Source organism: Phalacrocorax aristotelis, chromosome 18, assembly GCF_949628215.1.
Source record: "Phalacrocorax aristotelis chromosome 18, bGulAri2.1, whole genome shotgun sequence".
NCBI lineage: Eukaryota > Metazoa > Chordata > Aves > Suliformes > Phalacrocoracidae > Phalacrocorax > Phalacrocorax aristotelis.
Window position 1 is genome coordinate 2,516,334 of NC_134293.1, and position 19,051 is coordinate 2,535,384.

General features: G+C 52.1%; 1 protein-coding gene and 1 long non-coding RNA gene across 4 annotated transcripts in view; one reads left to right on the forward strand and one right to left on the reverse strand.

The window, feature by feature from the left end:
- LHFPL7 (LHFPL tetraspan subfamily member 7) overlaps window positions 1-13,460 on the reverse strand; it is a 63,261-nt gene extending 49,801 nt beyond the window's left edge. Inside the window, exons 1-2 of the mRNA XM_075113499.1 lie at window positions 13,070-13,460; window positions 1,710-1,848 (exon numbers count right to left, since the gene is read on the reverse strand). Of these exons, the coding sequence (XP_074969600.1) occupies window positions 1,710-1,848; window positions 13,070-13,357 (427 nt within the window). The 5' untranslated portion in view covers window positions 13,358-13,460. The remainder of the gene's footprint in view (window positions 1-1,709; window positions 1,849-13,069) is intronic.
- Window positions 121-12,024, forward strand: LOC142066254 (uncharacterized). 3 transcript variants are annotated; one of them, XR_012663653.1, is made up of 3 exons: window positions 121-518; window positions 2,131-5,130; window positions 8,419-12,024. It is a non-coding gene; the product is annotated as an uncharacterized LOC142066254 (long non-coding RNA). The 3 variants fall into 3 exon arrangements; XR_012663651.1 differs by lacking the exon at window positions 121-518 and having other exon boundaries at window positions 1,845-4,414; window positions 5,009-5,130; XR_012663652.1 differs by lacking the exon at window positions 121-518 and having other exon boundaries at window positions 1,845-2,957; window positions 4,277-5,130.
- Window positions 13,461-19,051: the final 5,591 nt, after the last annotated feature.

The window sequence follows — 19,051 nt, forward strand, 5'->3', positions numbered from 1 at the left end:
TTCTCTGAGATAATGTGATTTTTGGGGAGGAGTTTTGCTGTCACCCAGCTGTTTTCTGTGCTGCAGGTGATTTCTAATGAAGAACTTCCTCCTGGTGGTGGGGGGAGGGGGGAGCAGGGAGAAAAATTACAAGGGGGCAGCATTTCTGAATCCAAATACATTAAACCATTTAATTCTGTTGACTCAGGGCTGCCTCATTCTGAATGGGAATTAATCCACAGTGAACCAAAATTAAAAAGCGCAATACAAAATGCTTAGCAAGGCATTGCCAGGGTTTAAAGCTACCCATTAGCTTGCTTGAACGTACCCAGTAAATTTTCATTTGTCAATAACGCTTAGAGCCTACAGTTTATTTACAGCCTGTTCAATATTACCAAAACCCCTCAGAGCGCCTCATTTGTATTTATCTGCCACAGTCCGTTTCCTTTCCAGGGACTCTTCCTAATCCCTCGCTTTGTACCCGCTTGTCTCATTGCAAAGCCAGACACGGTGAGGATATGCCACCCCCTTGAGCAAAGGTAACACAGGGTTACCCCTCTCCATCCCACTTCTTTCCTGCACAGGAGGCCACCCTGAGCCACCTTCCAGTGACCCACACCATCCCTAGGCTGGGCTGGGGCAGAGGCAGGCTGGCGCGGGGCTCTTCCAGCTTCTGTTCTGTGCCCGGGGGGCCCGTTGGCCACAGCCACCATCCACACAGGGAACACCCAAATCACGTCCTCCAAGGGATGCATCAGTCACTAGCGATGGGGCACAAGCAGCTGCCTGTGCCCACCCGCATCCCAGCTGAGCTGGAGCAGCCACGGCTGATGGGCCAGGCCCCTCCGTCTGTTCCCAAATCGGCTCCCGCGGGATGAGCCCTGGTGAGGAGAGCCTGTAACAGGATTTCCCCCACAAGCTGCTTGAATGCTGCCAGGCAGATAATGAAGCCTGGCTGGCCCTAGGGATTTCTCCAAGGAAAGGAGTTTATTCTTGGGCACAGACATGAAGGTTTAATCTCCTGTTGCGGCTCGTGTCCAGCTGAGGTTGTTTAGTTGAACACTTCAGCTCCCGGAGATGTGGCTCCCTGCAGAGGAGTCTGGTCTCAGGTGGGGTTTGTCCCTCCGCTGGGAGCACAGGATGGTGCAGACCTTGCACAGCTGCCTGCCTCCTCCCCACCGCATGAGCGCTTCTCAAATGCAGAAGTATAAGGAATTGCAATGGGAACATAAGCAAATGCAGCACCAAGAGGGGTGCCCAGGGAGGCGGGGGGGATGCGGGACAGGGTGGGCAACAGCCTGTCTCAGGTGTAAAGCTCAGTGAGGCAAATCTCTCCAGAGGCTTATCTGCCCCAATGGGACTGTAACTTCTCAGGGGGCATCTACTAGACCCCAGGAGGTGCAGCAGCACCCTGCTACCAGGCAGCCTGGTTTCTGCTGCTTGCTGCAGCCCCCTACCCTGCACGAGTCTGAGCAGGGGGCAGCGAGCAGGACCTGCAGCCCAGGCTCTCTGCCGCAGACCTGTGTATTTGGGCAAAGGGGATTTTTAATAGATTTTACACAGATATAGAAGGAAATTACTAAAGCAAAGGGCTGCTCTCTTTCTTCCAGCATTGCTTAGGGTTTGCAAGAGCCTCTTGTTGTTGAGGTCCAGAATGCTGTCAATCACCAGGCAGCACCCTGGGGAAACCCCATCTTTCCACCCCAAAAAGCAAAGTCCCCGTCACTTGCCTGCTGCTGTCTGCATGTAGCCGGCCAGGGTGCAGACTCGCCTCTCGCAGGCTCCGCCGGGCAGCAGGACAGCGACGATGGCCAGCAGCGAGCTGAGGGCCAGCAGGGCACAGCCGCCCGTGCACAGCACGGCGCTCGTCTGAAATGACACACAGGGCTGTCAGCGAGGCGGTCCCCTACCACTGTCCCTCCAACACCTCCCCACAAATTCCCCCTCTTGAAGTGAGGAGTGTGGCCCTGACATGGGCAGCTTCTCCCACCCTTTCCCTTCTACCTTCAGCTGCTTAAATTCACTGTTAAGCCTTGAGCCCATGGTCCGCCCGTCACCTGGTCCCAGGGGTTATTAGTATTCAGGCTATGGTGATAATAGCAAAAGTATTACATGCATGAAGAGCTACATCACTAATACAAGTGCCATTAGATGCCTGCGATGCGTGTCAGTGCCTCCAATGAGAGACGAAACGTATCTCGTGATGGCGCCCGCCCCTGCAAGCCTGGCAATTAGAAGGTATTTTGCCAATGATGCTCCATGGTGGGGAACCCGCTGCTGCAAAGGTTTCATTGCAGCCAGCCTCTGCTGACACGGCAGGCTGCTCCCACCCCCTTGCCCTGCTCACCTCCAGCAGCCCCATCAGCTTTTCTCTACAGCAGCCACGTCTATGATTTATTCTCTTTTGCAACAAAACTGTGTTGTTTGGGGCTGTTAAACCCAACTCACGCTGTGGGATGATGCTTTGGGGTGCTAGAGGCTATAGGAGTGCCTGGTGGGCAGCATTTTCCCCAGGGGGCTGGCACAGCAGCCTTTCCTCTGCTGTCACCTGGCCAGAGTGGAAGCAGTTTTGCTGTTTAATATTCTGGCCATAAGATGCAAACTTCATCAGCATCTAAAACTGGGAAAAGCACTAATTTCTGTCAAAACAGCTCGCCCTTGGGTATGGGCACCCAATTGCTGCACCGTTGCTGTTTCTGTCCCCTGTTGCAGGTGGCATTTCCACCTCTGCCAGCAGGGTGGCACTGGCAGCGAGGTGGTCCCTGTACCAGCACGGACATGTGCCAGCCCAGCCAGGGGCGTGGTGTGGCCGGGGGCGGTGAGGGGACCCATGATGGGTGCCGCCTCTTCCAGCACCCAGCTCATGGCAGCCTTCAAACAGCACGAGGGCATCTTGGTCCTGGCATTGCAGCAGCCATGTCAAGTCCTGTCATTTCACGGCATTTCACAGCAAACTCTGCGAAACGCTCCTGGCTTCGGTGAGTCACCCTGCGGTAATGTCAGTGTCTTGGATCCCTAAAGCAGTGCAGCTGTAAGACAGGTCTTGGCCTCATTTTCCTAATAACCTGTGCGGGAGCAGCCATAAGGAGCTCAGGTCCCACCTCCCCCCGCCCTCGTCCAGCCTGCTCGCCCTGCTGAGATGTTCGGGTTAGAAATGCACAATTTTCCTTTTTACTTTTCCCCCTACATTTGAGCTTTTGGGCAACCATGGTTACTATAGGAACAAACCCAATGTATGTTTCCGTTTGCTCTCCCTCACCAAAGAGACTACAAATCAGGAGTAAATAATCTGCTAAACACAAGTTATGCTGCAGGAACCACAGGCAGGCTGAACGGGGGAAGAAGAACTGGGTTTACCCTGTGACACCACCACCCCCCCCATTTACGGGGGGGTCCAAGCAGCTAAAAAAACCCCTCCCAACCCTCCAGCACTAGTGGCACTGCCCCACGGGTCTGGCACTGCCCTACATCCACCTGTGATATTTACTGCTGAGCTGGTTTTTAGCAGCTGGACTGGCTGGTGCTGCGGTAGCAGAGCCACTGCCCGCAGGGTCCTGCCGGGGAGCTGCCACCGCTCCAAAGAGGGAGATGTCGGTGCTGGCAAGGGATGGGACAGGGGATCACGGGCACTGCCCCGACACCCTGGTGTGAGCGCTTCCCCCGATGCTGTGCAGTGATTAGAAATCAGCATCTTATTTATAGCCTATTTATACACCACACAAGCAATGCAAACACTGTGCTGGCAATAAATTAATTCCTGGCATGCAATGTAAAAGGCACAGCCATGCAAACAGCTACCGAGAGAAATGGAGAGGCTGTTTTGGCAGGGACTGTGGCAGCAGGGGTATCTGCTCGTCTCTGGTGCCTTCCAAGCCACCAAGACCCAAAGAGACAATGAGGTTGGGACACCCCCGATGGGGATCAGCCCCTTGCCCCATCCATACCCTGGGAGGGGCCCACGGGGTTGGGGATGGGATGGGCAATGCCATCGGACAGACATCCTCAGCACGGGGCCCGGGGGGAGAGCAGCCGCAGCCCTTGTTCCCCACCACCCCCAGGGCAGCAGCACGGTGAGGAAATACAGACTTATTAAAAAAAAAAAAAGGGATTACTCTGCCCGGCATCTGAATTTCACCTTCCACCCAGCAACATGCAAAACCATCCTCCTTTGTGAGGACCATTAATTATTTAGAGCAATGAATTTTTCAGCAGAAAGGGGTCTTGTGAAGCAGGCTTGTTCCTCTCTCGTGTGAAGCATATTATTTTTAATGATCTGGGTTCTTCTTAATTACGGTAGCACAAAGACCCTAAAAACTCACAGCTCCTGCTGGAAACAACCTGTGAGCTGCTCAGACTGCTAATCCCTGCAGAAAGGTGCAAAGGTGTTTTTCGGGACATAGTGCCAAGAAAAAAAGCACATACAGGATGGCTGCAGGTGAGTGTTACACTGAAAGAAGAGCTGGGTCTGGTTCGGGTCCTGCCATCAGGGTTCATACAGGCGGCAGCAAGACTGTGGGATCCCAGGGCCGGCAGCACGCTGATGTGCACAGTGGTGGCCAAAAATCCAACCAAATCCAACCAGGCCTTGGCAAAGGGAACTAAGGTCTCATTTTGCATAAAATGTGTTAAAATTTATGTGGGCATGAGGCGTACGTAAATGGTGTGGTTTGTTTTCTGCTGTGTGGGCCAGGGGTGCTGAGCTGCCGAAGAGCTGCCAGGCAGCTCTGGGGGCAGAAGGGGTAATGCAGCCCAGCAGTTTTGCTGTGGGGCACGGGGGGTGGCAGTGGCTCAGCTGCCCCAAAACAGGCGGTGATAGGGAAAGGCATGGGGCGTTTCAGGGCAGATTGCAAGAGACCCTGTTGCAAGCCAGGAGTCTCAGTCTGGCTCCTACGTTATCCTGGTATGCAATGGCCAGAGCTGCTTAAACACAAGGTGCAAACTTCTTTCCCTAACACGTTGGCATTACCTGCCAAAACACTGGATAAGCTCTTGTAAAACCAAATTTTTGCTTTTGTCATAACCTTTCCAGGGCCTTGGCCGGGAATTATCCCAAGAGCTCCTGCCTTGTACTGGAATCGCACCTGCAGATCAAACAGCCACTGCCGAGGAGAAATAATAAGGCTTAAGTTTGAAGAAGTCCATGGAGCAAAGGTACCAAACAGTAGCAGCTACAAACCCTGTCCTTCCAGCTGCGCCGCACCCCCCTCTCTCCTCCCTGTTTGTGCCTGTTGCATCTTGAGCGGAAAGGAGAGGATGCAGGAAACAGGATGCAAAGGCTGAAACCCAAAAATAGATGGCGGGTGGGAAACAAACGGGATGCATCGAGGCCATCTGTGAGAGCCCAGCTGAGGCAGGGGCAGGAAAAAACCCATTCATCACAGCAGAAAGCACAGCTCCCAGTGCCAAACCGGCCAGGGAGAAGCGGGACCTCGCTGCCCAGCGGGCTGCCTTTCCCCAGGCACCACAGCCCTGCGTCCACGCCGGGGAGCCCCCCCCCGGGGAGCTCTGCAGCCCAGGGCTGTGAGCTGTCCTGCCTCTGCCGCGCTGGGAAAAGACATAAAACCGTGTCAGATTTTCTGCTCCCACTCCCAGGGAGATTAATTGTTTATCCCCAAATAAATTAATAGTCCCCTGGTGGGACTGTAAATATGCCTTTATGTAGCGTAATAAATTCCGATTAACAACAATCCCCTACCCATTATTTTAATGTTTTACAGGTCTGACACGCGCCATGGCTATGCCATTCACTAAGCAATAAATCTGCTGAAGCTGGTGTTTCATTCACCAAAAAAAATCAAAATTAAAATGTCACACAATGACCATCCCAAGAAGAATCGTTTAATACCCTTAATGAAAATTTTTAAAAAGTTAACACACCTTTTGAAGCCAGTATCCGTGATCTCTACAGTTTAAAGTGAAAAGAGCAAAAAGAAAAAAAAACCTGTCTGGTCCAATGAGTTAGTGCTGAGAAATGGTACCTGGTGTTTGGCTTAGCAGAGATAAACCAAGGTGGCAACGGTCCTGCCATCACGTCCTGTGTGCTGGGTCACACCACGATGCACATGAGTTTATAAATGCAATTTATTAATTGGAACCATGCCCAAAAGCTGCCACCCCGTGGTACCCGGAGCGGTAGGCTGAAGGCAAGGATGCAGACTGCTTGGGTCTTTCAGCCCTGCTTAAAAGCTTAAGCATCTTTGCAAATGGGGGCAGAAAATAAATACCTTAAACAATTAGGAAGTAAAGCTACGGGCTGAGAGAGAGAGGGGGTCACAGCATGTCTGGCTTTCTGGGGGTGTCTGTCAAGGCCAAAAAGGTCTTAGAAACCTCGAAAGAGCTGGGTAAAAGCTTGCTGTAAAAGCAACTGTAAGAGAAGAAGGGGCAAAATTAATCAAACCATTTTCCTTTTCTGCATGTGGTCCCTTCCCATCAGAACTCTGTGTGATTAAATATTCATTCAGGGAAGATGTTTTGGGGTTAAATGGGGTAGTGCTGTACCTGGAAAGGCAGAAACCAAATGGACACCAGGGTTTTTAGCCTTGTTAAAAAAAAAATCAGCGCTGGATGGAGATGCTGAGTGGGAACTTGGGGTCTGGGATTTGCAGCAGTGCTGGCAAGGACCTGGGAGGCCACACCAGGGGCTGGTGCCGAGAAGCAGATGCAGATGTTGGCAGCTGGGTCTGGCTCTGCTGTGTGGCTCGAGATGCCCCTGGCCAGGCTCCTGGTAGAGGAGGAGTGGTTGCCACCACCTGTTGGAGGGCAAATAAAGAGGGCTGGAAAGGATCAGTGTAAATACTCAGACTGGTATCTATCTGCAGGGCACTGGGGCAGCAAAGCCGCCTCCTCTCCCCCCCAGTGAGGACAGGGTCTCTGCATGCCCCTGTGCCCCACAAGTCACTGCACTGGCACCATGTGGCCACCAGGTCCTTTGCTCCTCCCAAACCTTCCCGTGAGTTTTGCACTGGACCCTAAACCCGTGCTTTCATCCACACCACGCTGGCGAGACTGACCTGCACCCGCAACAGCAGTGCCTTCTCCTTGAGATCTTGCTAAAAACCAGGAATATCCACCTGGGCGCAACAGAGAGGCGCCTGCCTCTGCAGGAGACACTGCGTGCGCAGGGGTGGGTGGATCGAGCCTCGCAGCTTGTTCATATTTCCCCCACACAAGTCACAGAAACAAACATCCGCCATCTGGTCGGCATTAAAGCGACGGCCAGGAAGAGGATCCCACACGTCCTCGTCTTCTCCTCCCTGGCAATTACCTTCCTTTCGGCGCCATCTGAGAGCTTTCTCCTTCCTATCTGATCTTCCCTCTCCGTCCTGCTCCCATGCAGATGCTATCCCTTGCCCAGCAGCACTAGAAAGTGCCCAGTGTCATCTGACGGGAACAGCAGAGGCGGGTCCAACCTCCCCAAACCAGCCCAGCAGTAACACAGAGCCCCAGGCATGATGCTGCCAGGGAGGAGGTCGATGTCTGAGAGTCCCCTGAGCCAGGGTGGTTTGGGCTGGGGCACAGGGACACAGAGGAGGCAACGTGGCTCCAGTCCTCACCTCTTCTCCTTCAAACGAAGGATTTGGTCGATGGGGACCTGCCCATGCCACAGCACACACAGGGGTTACTCCTCCCCAGCCCAGGCTTAGCTGCTCACACACAAAATTCAGCAAAGCCCCACCAGACACAGCTCAGCCAGGCCTGGCCTTCCAGGTAACTTTCCCACTTTCAAGCTAATCAGGGTATTCAACACAAACACTAGAGGAGTTAATGCCCAAACCACTTCAAGGGGGAAAAAAAGGCATTTTTTTAATTAGGGAGAAAATAAGAGACAGATAATACATCTGATGAATTACGGCTGTCTTTCTTCCAGCGCCATGGCATCTGGGGATGCTGGAAAGCAGTTCCTAATGGCACTGCTTTATCTAAAATGATGATGGATAGTAGAGAAAGAGAAAAAAAAGGGGGAAAAGTACAACATTAGCACATCAATGGTGTGCCTGTGACCTCCATCAAGGGATGCGTACCAACTTAATGAAATTTTAATTAGGCAGCAAGCAGTGCACTGTCACTGGGTACCAGATCAGACCTTCTTACCCGCACTGTTTTTATCCTTCCTTGGGATAAGCCCTTTCCCGGCACTGACGGCAAAGCTGGGCTCATCGTCTTGGGCCAGGTAACGTCCCGCAGATCACAGCTCTCCCATCTGGCTTTTGCTTACAAAGCCAGTGGAGAGAAGCCCAAACGGAGTGGGACTTGCAGCCTCCAGAAGACGGAGGGCATGTCCCACTATCAAAATGTCCCTGCCATGTCCTCACCACCCTGAGCCAGACTCTGCTCTGGGCCCTACCAAGGGGAAATGCAATGTTCAGCCCAAAGTGTCTCCGACACGCCCAGGCGATGTCCCTCCCAAAGCACAGGGCTCACGACTCCCTGTTTGTCCAGCAGGTTTGGTGGCAGGCCACCCAGCATGAACCAGTCATCACCGTCACAAGCAGCCACGTCTCAGCTAAGCCCCAGCTGCTGCTCAGCCCCTAGCCCCGCAGCCCAAGCAGCGACGCCACAGCTGGTACCCTCCTCTCCGCACCTTTGTTTAAGCGAAGCAGCTTCCATCTCCCGTCGAGAGTGGAGTTCATAGAATTAATTCCAAGAGCAGCCTGCCTGTATTTGCAATCAGCTTGACCTTCCACAGCGGGTCCTGTCTCAGCACCCATTTCAGCCCAGCCTAGTGGTGAGTGGCTCACGGGTCCCTGAGTCCTGGTTCTGGTTTGCTCCTCAGGCACTGAAGAATGGAGCCAGAGCCCAGGAATTACAGGTATCCCCAACACCGGCTATTTTCTGTTCTATTCATGTACGTCAAAAAACTCTGGGTGGCTAATGAAAGGAGAGAAAGTCTACTGCAAAGTAAGATGCATAAAGAGGAGGATGGTGATTTCAAGAATTGCTCAGCGCTTACACCTCTTGCCAAGGTTGTGTAAGTGCAATTAAAAATCAAACTAATTGGTACACAGAGTAACCAGGGAGGTTCTGCTCTCTTGGGAAGTTCTTAGGATGAGGAGCTAAAAGGTGATTTGCTGCTAGTCCCAAATCAACATGCTGGCCTGATACCCAGCCCTCAGAGGTAGAGCAGGCTCTGCCCAAGAGCCAGCCTCGCTCAGGGCTCCCTGCCTGGGTCACGTCGCAAGCGGGGAGCTCTCAAAACGCTGAGCTCTCCCTTGTGCCAGAGCCCGTGCTAGGAGAGGAGCGACGGATTTCCCAAATATTGTCCCATCTCCACAAGCACCCCACGTGCTCTTTCACTGGGAACAGGGCTGCATAGCTCCGCAAATCTGATGCCAACGGGCAAACGTCAGATTACATCAGGAACCCGGTGCTGAACTGACATGGTGAGAAAGCAGCAGTGAAGGCTTATGAAACCTTTCAGCATTTTCCAACAAAAGGGTAAGCAGGTTTACTGTGCATTTTCACTAGGCTGAAACTTTTCAAGTCCCGCTATGGGCAAAAACCCAGGAAAGACCCACTCAGAGAACTCCTGGGGCCATGTAAAGCCTTCTCCCCTGTCCTGAGCGGGTTACTTTGTGCTCTGCTTCAGCAGGGCATCACTGGCTTCACAGGCAAATGGCCCGTGTGGTTTTAACCTGAATACCACAGGCCGATCAGCTTCTTTGTTATTTTAGATTACATGCTTGGCAAAGCCTGAAAATAATTGGAGACTATCTGGAAAAATAAAAATAAAAATAGAAATTTGAAATGAAGCAGCACTAGCTTCCAAAGTGCAGCGTTGAGACAGGAACCCATGAGCCAAATGCTCCCACTGAAAGAGAAAATAAATCAGCTCAGGATAAAACACTATTTTGCACGCACACATACACACACAGGGACCTGGCACCAAAAAAAAGAAAAGTAGTGAGATGGGATGAAGCAGCTCAGAGCTCAAAAGCTCACCTGTTTTTCCCTCCCAAGAGCAACTCCCTCTCCACACAGCGCCTGTGCCCCTCGGGATGCCCCTCTCCAGCCCACACAGCTCCAAGTCCTCCCACAATGGATCCTCCTTTCCATTAACTGGCCCTGTAAGGGCCCCGCTCATAAATCATCTGTGGCCCCTGGGCAATATCCCCATCACCATCCTCTTGCCTCACCTGGCTCCAGCCAGGCCCTCTCCAGTTTCCATCAGCTCCTGCAAGGTCTCAGCCTGCACGAGGCAGCCGGGCCACAACATCTCAAGGTGTCAGGGATATTTTAGTGTATTGCACCCCAGCAAATGACCATCATGATGCTGAGCACGGTGCAAAGCCCCAGCAGTCTGAGCACTGACAGGGTTAAATTAAAGGTACCCATGATATTAGAGAGCTGCAAAGTAATTATGAAAGGAAGCAGAAAAAAGGCAGCGACTCTAAGCAGACATGAAGGCCCTCTTAAGAGAAGAAAGGCATGTTAATTAACCTCTAGACATGATTCAAAGCATCATTTGTAGCATGATTAACATAATCCCCCAAGTGCAAACACACAACTGGCATTAACAATCATTTGCAGGGCTGAACGCTCCCCCACCCCTTCATCAAATCGGCACGTTTGAATGGGGGAACATTTGAAATGCAGTAAGCGTGCACTGTTTCAGGAAACAAAAAGAACAATGTTCCCAGGGATGGACATCCCGGCTGTGGGCTGCTCCCCCCCCATGTGCCACAGGTGGGCATCCTCCCCAGGTGTGCTCTCGGCATCCTCCCCAGGTGTGCCACCAGCTTCATGCTAGAAGAGCTCCTGATCCCTCATGTCCCTTTGCCCCCCACAGCCACAGCTTCACACCCTTCTCGCCAGCCTCCACCACTTCAGCAAAAAGCCAGTGGCCGTTTTCAAAAGCTCCTAGATCTGCGTTAGGCTCTTGGCTTTCCTTTGAAGAAGAAGCTGCCCGCAAGTTTGCTTGAAAGATTGGGAATGAATGTCACAAGTTCTGAAACGGAAGAAAAAGAGTCACGATTTCCCCATCACTCCCGAAAGGAGAATCTGCTGCTTGAACTTGCGGATGGAGCTCGCAGCACTCGGCTCCCCCTGTCCTGAGCACTGAGGCGTGCGGGTTCAGAGGGCTGCTCATGCGAGAAAGCCAAAGCTATTGCCTGCCTTAGCAAAGCTGTCAGGGGTATTTTATTATATTCCACCCCATCAACTAACCATCACAACAGGTATTCTCATCCTCATGGTGGCAGAAAGCTGGTAGGGCAGCACTTTCCCCAGAAAGAGGCTGCACTGTTTGTTGTTCGTGAATTATTTGGGTGGCATTAATAAAGGTGACAAGGATGTGTCACCAAACTCCCTCCTAAACTCCAACTCGGTACGCTGATATTATTCATCCCTTGCACAGCCCGAGCTCAGGAGCTCAGAGGCTTTGCGTTATGTTATATTCCGGATCTAAAGTCTTTTCAGAGGGTATTAGATGGCTGAGGCTGAGTGTAGCTGAAGCTTGTTCAAATGAGTCACTGCTGAGCTTCATTCTTGTCTTTGAAGTTTGTTATTACTTGGAAGTGTTTATCTGAATTACGTTCACAAAAACATCTGAACAAAGGCCAACTTAGGGAAACGACAGCATTTTTGCAGGTTTTTATATAAATAGGAAGGATTTTATGCAGCCGGTTCTTTTCTTCGCAATTCGCAATATTTGTCTTTAATGACAACTTTAAGGGCCATGGTGGGATTTAGGCAATCGCACGCAGACCTGGCGTCCCAGGAGAGGTAACAGCGCAGCTTCACGGCAGGCTGAGAAATTCAACTACTGACACCCATTGTGCCGGGCACTGCCACGGGCTCTCAGGGATTTAGCCCTCGTATTGGGATTTCTGCACTATAGGGACCCGGAGCAAATCAAAGCTCGTGTGTTTTGAGCAGCAATAGTTGAAATCACACTCACAACCTCAGGGTAAGAAGCTAAGAATGAAAGGAAGGGAAAGGAGAGGAAGAAAGAGCAGGGGCAAGCAGGTGGCGGGATGCTGGGGCCAGGCTTTGTGTGGTCCCACGCACACCCAGCGGGGACGGGCAGCTCTTTGTCATGCCAGGACACTGCAGCAACCCCAGGCCCTGCGGAGCCTGGCCTCCTTCCTCCCAAAACCTGGCAAGGGCATCACCCCAGGCTGGACGGGCAGGGGAATGGCCACAGTCCCCCACATCCAGGCTTGATTTCTGGATCTTCGTGTCCATGGGGCAGCAGTTTCAGCCACCCCTCTGCTCCTCTCCCAGTTAGCAAACTCAGCTGGCAAGCGATGCTCAGTGCTGGGGAGCACCAACCCTCTCCTGTTTCTCCCCCAACTCCCTCCCACACGCCCACACCGGAGCTCACCCAGGGAAGGCTGGAGGGGTTTGAGGCCCCGCTGGCCGGGCACAGTGGCTGGGTCACACCTGCAGCACTGCCGGGGCCACGGCCAGGATGTGCACCATGGCCACGCTCCGGCTGCACTGACCGCCACACCAGCATGAAGGCACCGGGGGGGGCTTCCGGGCAGCATCCCAAGCACAGCCGAGCATCCCAAAAGGGGATGTGGCCCCACGGGAACCACCACGGGACACCCAGGTGGTGCTGAGGGGCAGGACAGCCAGGGAATGCAGGGGATGAAAGGGATGCTTGACAGCGGCATGGGGGGATGCAGAGGATGCTCGGGGACAGTGTGGAGGATGCAGGGGCTGCCCGGGATGCTCAGGGCAGGACTGGGATGCTGGGGCAGGTCTGGGGGACAGGATCAGATGGTGCTGAGGAGCCTGGGTCAGAACGGGGGATGCTGGGGTGATGACAGGGGACCTTAGGGAGGGCAGGAGGACAGAGAGATACTGGAGAGCCTGGGGCAGGTCTGGGGGGGATGTGGGAGGGATGGGGGGGGGGGAGGCTGCCTGAGAGCCCGGGGCACGTCGGGGGTATGCCGGGAGGTGATGGGGGGATGCCGGGGAGCCCGAGGCAGGCAGGGAGGTGATGGGGGATGCCGGTGAGGCAGAGGAAGGGCGGAGGGGATGGCGGGGAGGTGATGGGGGGATACCGGGGAGCTTGGGGCATGTGGAGGGGATGCCGGGGAGCTCGGGGTGGGGTGGGGGGGCGCCGCGGAGGGGAGGCTCTCACCTGCCAGGAACCGGAGGGGATGTCTCCGAAGCCGCCGGGGCCGGCGGAGCCGTGGCAGCCGCGGGGCGGCCCGGAGCAGCGCCAGAGCAAGCCGAAGCCGGTGGCGGCGCGGCCGGGAGGCAGGAGCCAGGCCGGGGAGAGGAAAGCGGAGGCGCAGGCGGCCAGGAGGCCGGCGGAGAGCAGCGCCCAGAAGCAGCCGACGCCGCTGCACATGGTGCGCCGGCGGGGCAGGGAGCCCGCGCCCCGCGCCGCCCCCGCGCCCGCCACCGGCACCGGCACCGACAGCATCGGCGGCGCGGGGCGGCCGGTGGGGCCGGGCGCGGGGCCGGCAGCGCTGCCCGCGCTGCCTGCGCGCTCCCTGCGCGCCCCCTGCGCGCTGCCTGCGCGCCGCCCCCCCCCCCCCCTCGCGGGGCGCGGCTGAGGCCGGGCGCGGTTGCGACACCCGCGGCGGGCGGAGGAGGGAGGCGGGGGGAGTCCCGGGGAGGGGGAGAGCTGGGTCCCCCTCACCCACGCACACGTTTTTGGGGTGTTTTACGCCTTTTTCCCTGCCCGGCCCCTAAAGAACCGCTTTATTCCTGCCGCTATGGCTAGCATTGTCACCCCCCTCCCCGCCCAGGTGCCCGCGGGCGGCCCCGCACAGGGACACGCGTGGGTGCGCCGGGGCCCCTCGCCGGCAGGTTTCGTGCTCAGGGTCTGTTCGCTGGAGAAATATTAATTTTATCCTTTAAATCTCGTAGGTTTCTCCAAAAAGGCTTAAAGGAACGGAACGGCTGTCCGGGAATTTGGGCTTACTTCGGGTGTAAAAGCTTCGCCTCCCCGTGCAGATGAATTTGGGTTTTTTTCTAACAGTCATTCTGAAACTTCAGGGATCAGCCAGGTTTTATTCCTGTTAAAACCTCCCGGTCGCTTTGCAGCATGAAATGATATTTTATGCTCCTGCCTCGCAGATCTTACGGGGTTTTTCTCCATCTCCAGAAGCTCGGCCGTCCCCACGAGCGGTACCCACGTCCACCAAAAAAGGCTGATCCTTTTTTAAATATAGCAAAAAATATATATATTTATCCTGCCCTAATGTCCTCAGGCGGGTTTCAAGCACTTACTGCCGATACCGCTGAAACACTGCTAAAGGTTTTGGGCAGCTTTTGGTCAAAAAAAGGAAGAAAAAAAGAGCTTTCCCTTCATCTCTGGGGAGCGTTGGTTGGTGTTTTAATCGCAGCCCTTTGCAGACACTGCCGGAGCGGGGCTTTCCTGGAGAAATCCGTGCTCAGCTCAGAAGCCGGGGGCTTGGCACCCCCTCCTGGTGTGCGCCCAGACTGCGGCGGGCAGGAGCCGGGCTGCCGAGCGCCCCGAGCCTGCCCGCGGCGGCAGCCATGGGCAAGCTCTTTGCACTTTCCAGCTGAATTCAAGGGATAAAATGCTGCGGTTACGTCTCGGGGCAGCGTTTGAGCTTCAAGGGGATGTGTCTTTGCCTTGCGTTTAAAAATGTCGTGCGTGCTTGTTGTCCTGTAACTTCCAGGAGAGTTTTGAAGGGACAAAATCACGCTTAGCCTTGTCTTTTCCCGATATCTCTGGTTTGCAGAAATACCCGACCTCAGTCATGCGCTGCATCACTTCTCACACCCTTTGAGGCATTCAGAAAAACAAAAGGGGAAAAAAGCATAAATGGAGAAACACAGAAATGGTGTTAAACTAGATTTTTTTCTTTAAACTTGGTTTTCAAGCACTTATGACACCATAAATAGCCAAGAATTTGGGAAAAAACACTGTGAAAGTTCATCTGAGGTGAGTCCCACACAACGCTGGCAGTGCCACCTGGGCAGACTGGAGGTAGGAACGATCCGGTTTGGTTTTGGCAAATCAGAATAATTCCAGGGTGGCACGAAAGCTCTGCAGAAAAGGCTGTGAGGAACAGCCTGCAGCAGGGTCAGGGCTGGGGAAAAGCTGCAGAAACTGCCGTGAGGGCTTTGCTGTTTCCCACGGCCATGCTTCTGCTCAGTGCTCCTTCCCCAGAGCTCAGATGAGCAGAGATCGTCAGCAGCAGGTCACCAGTGTAGCTTTTTCTGCTGGGAGTGAGGTTTGGGGTTTTTTTCCCCCCATTTTGTTCTGTATTACACTTCAAGGTTCAGGTTTTTACCCACCCATTCACCCGCTGGGAATCAGCCGGAAACCCCTCACCCCTTAACCTGTGCCCAACTGCCAGGCACAGAGGAACAAATCTCCCTCCTTGGGCATGTGCTCAGTGGAAGAAGACACGGAGGGATTGCACTGTCTTAATAAAATCAATTAATTTTTTGCCAGGCTGGGACATGGGATAATTCCCTTTGAAAACCTCAGTACAGCTGAGAAGCCGGTACCAGCCCTCCCATTCCCATTAAGGCTAATGGACTGAGGTCGGCCACATCCAAATCTGCAGTGAAGCCTTGTGTGCGTGCAGCCACTTGTTTTCCCAGTAAAAAAAAAAAAAAAAAAAAAAAGAGAACACAAGTCTGTAATTGAAGCTGCTGCGACTGCAGTTTTGCAGCACCCCTACTGTAATGGTCTCAGCTGCGGCTTCTCAGTTCTACAGCTCGCCCAGCAGCCTGTCGTGCGCCCTTGGATGTGTGTGCTGCATCTTTCCCACTCTCCCCCACCATTAATTCTTGGGTTCTTGGTGATTAACATTTATATTGCTTATCTTACAAGTTCATCTAAGATGTCTAATTTTTTGTTTGAAATAATATTCTATGATTTTTTAACAATGTTAACTGAAATGTTTACAATATATGACTTTTAAGCTTGTAGTGTCTTTCTGTATAAAGGCATCTTTGACTCCTTATATATTTGGGCCATTATTACTGATTCCAGAGTGAGATCTAGGCTGTTAAAGCCCATAGTCATATAGGTTTTATTATTTGTATTCCCAAAGTAGCAAGAAGTCTATGTAGGAGGAAGAATCCCAACATCATGTAAATATATGTAAGTAAATGAATAGACTGTCCCAAAGATGTGAGAAATGGCAATAGCCCATAACACCATTTGTTACATTTGTATTTTTCTGCATGCTGTAACTGAGCAGAGCAGTTCCCTGTCATTAATTATCTGCATCAAAGACGCCAAGTTATCAACAAAGTCTTGTTCTGCTTTATTAATTCTGTCCAGAAGAGAGCATCCTATTTAGATCTTTTCAAATATAAAAGTTCATTTATTTTTCTAGCTTTGGAGAGGGAAAAATCACTAGGCAGTGAGGCACCTTTTTTTTCTTTGAATAGTTTAATTTAGGGCGGTGTCCCCCAGCTTCTCTGATGTTGGCCAATCTATGTCCTGAAGTCATATTTCAACTGATTGCTCAGTTAATTAAACTGTCGTGTTCTGTTAAAAACTCCAGAACCTGATGTTATTTGTTCTTCCAGTTCAGATCTCCAGGGTCCACGGCTGAGTGACTTACTGCAGATTGGAGCTTCAGACCTTCTGCACATCTCCCGAAAGGGGAGAAAATTTCAGAGCAGGGAACGTAATTCATGCCAAGCATACTCATAGCTTGAGGTTTCATCAATTATCCAAAATCTGATGCAAAGATGATGGAATTATCCCAAAGACCTTGACAGGTTGGATGAGGTTTTCAGGAAAGGAGCTGCTGTTTGAAAATTAATTGCAACATAGAAGGTCTCCCTCATCGAGTGTGATGGGGCATGCCTACAATTTATCCACCCCAAAATCACGCTGCCAGCTGGCCGGGTTCCTGGCAGCCTTGCCTTACTGATGGTAGCAATTGTCACTTTGCAGCTTGTAGTGCAGTCCTGGGAGACTGCGTGTCCCGCCATGAAAGGGTCTGGTCTGCTTGAAGCAGATATGCACAGCTCAATAAACCTGTCAGAAAGCCTGCTTCTGCTTCTACCACTGCTCAGCCAGAGGAGCAACATCAGTCGGGATCTACGGGCTTGGTGGCAGAAAAAAGATCACTGTGTAAGGTCAGAAAGAGGGTCCAGAATACAGACTCCCCCGGGAACTTAACCACAAACAGCCTGGCAGACCAGGACTCTGTAACACTTTATGTCCCGCTTCAACCCCAACATATTAATTGAAACCTAAAGCTTGAGCTGCAAAACAGACCTTTAACCACACACAGTTACATGGAAATAAAGAGAAATCTGAGTGCAGTATATTGTATTAGGGCTCTCTTTATAGTGCCAGTTATTAGGCATGTTTGTAAAGGACTGGGTGCAAACTTTGCCAGAAGATGCTCATTTAGTGTTCCCGAAATGATTCATCCCATTCTTTTACTCACCTTTTGAATATTTTAGTCTGTTAGCAGCCTCTTAGGTTATGTGCCAACTAAATAATTCAGTTAATTACACAAAAAAACATATATAATAATTCAGTTCATTATCCTCAAACCAGCCTCTGGGCGCATGTACAAAAATGTATCAGAGAGCATCAGTTAACAAAAATAATATCAAACGAGAAAATTCGGTTGCTATAGGGTGTCGACCAGCTGCAATATCCTGTCCCAGAGATGGCTTCATCTCAGCCCTGAAGAGATCCCGCATACCTTTTATGCAATTTACAGTTTATGAGTCTTAATTAATGAGTGTTTGTGAAGAGCTTTGGAACACTTGGATGAAAGATGCTGCAGAAATCTATGTAATTATTATTAATTACATATTTTTCTCATGGCTCAAGCACCAATGGCAGGACAGTTACATCGCAGAGGGATGACACTGCATCGATCCATCATGACGTGCGGATGTAAGAGGAAGAACTGCAGCTGCCTCCTGCGGCCCCTGCACCACCTGCAGGGTTTGGTTGGGATCCCTCGTGGTATCTTGCTCACTGGGCTCCACGGGGCAAGCTCCTTCAGATCAAGCCCAGAAATGTTGTAGCATAAAGGAGCTTGAAGAGGAATTGGGCTAGGAGTTACGCCTTTGGAAAGCTAATCCCTGTCCACTGGGATGGAGTGCCAAAGCCCCCAGGAAAGCAGACGCGGTTTGCGTTTCTTCCCTGCTGTGCTGGTTTTGGATGGGATAGAGTAAATTTTCTCCAGCGTAGCTATTATGGGGCTGTGTTTTGGATTTGTGCTGGAAGCGGTGTTGCTAATACAGAGATTATTTCATTATTGCTGAGCAGGGCTTACACAGAGTCAAGCCATTTTCTGCCCCTGACCCCACCCCACCAGCGAGGAGGCTGGGGGTGCACAAGGGGTTGGGAGGGGACACGGCCGGGACAGCTGACCCCAACTGACCCCAGGGATTTCCCACACCATATGATGACATGCTCAGCACAGAGAGCTGGGGGAAGAAGAAGGAAAGGGAAAACGTTCAGAGTGATGCCATTTGTCTTCCCAGGTAACTGTTACACATGATGGAGCCCTGCTTTCCTGGGGATGGCTGAACCACCTGCCCATGGGGATGAGTGAATGGATTCTTTGTTTTGCTTTGCTTGAGCTTTTGCTTTACCTATTAAACTGTCTTTATCTGAACCCATGAGTCTTCTCACTTTTACCCTTCCAATTCTCTCTGCTATCCCACCAGGGGCAGTGAGCGAGCGGCTGGGTGGGCCTTGGTTGCTGGCTGGGGTTAAACCATGACACATGCTTGCTCTCACTGGACTTCATTGCTTTCAGCTGTTTCTCCAGCATTCACAGTAATTTCAAAGGCATAAGATTGTACAGTTTGCTGCACGGACCATGCATAGCTGTGTGATTTTGGGAGAGTTGCTTTCTGGCACTGTGCCTCAGTTTTCCTTATACATAAACTAGTATTTAGAATAATAATCTTTATAAAGTGTTTGTAAAGCATTTGTGTCATGTACTTCTCCTCAGAGATCAACGTAAGCAATGTGTTACAACTACAAATGTCCTTTGTAGCTGACAAACGAGAAGATTTGCCTCATGAGGATAATTAAGAGGATTTTTGTGGCAGGATTTGGGACACAGATGGAACTGACTTATCAGACACTCTGCTTTCCAGCAGCCACGCAGTGTCCCCACATCCTGGCCGGTGCTAT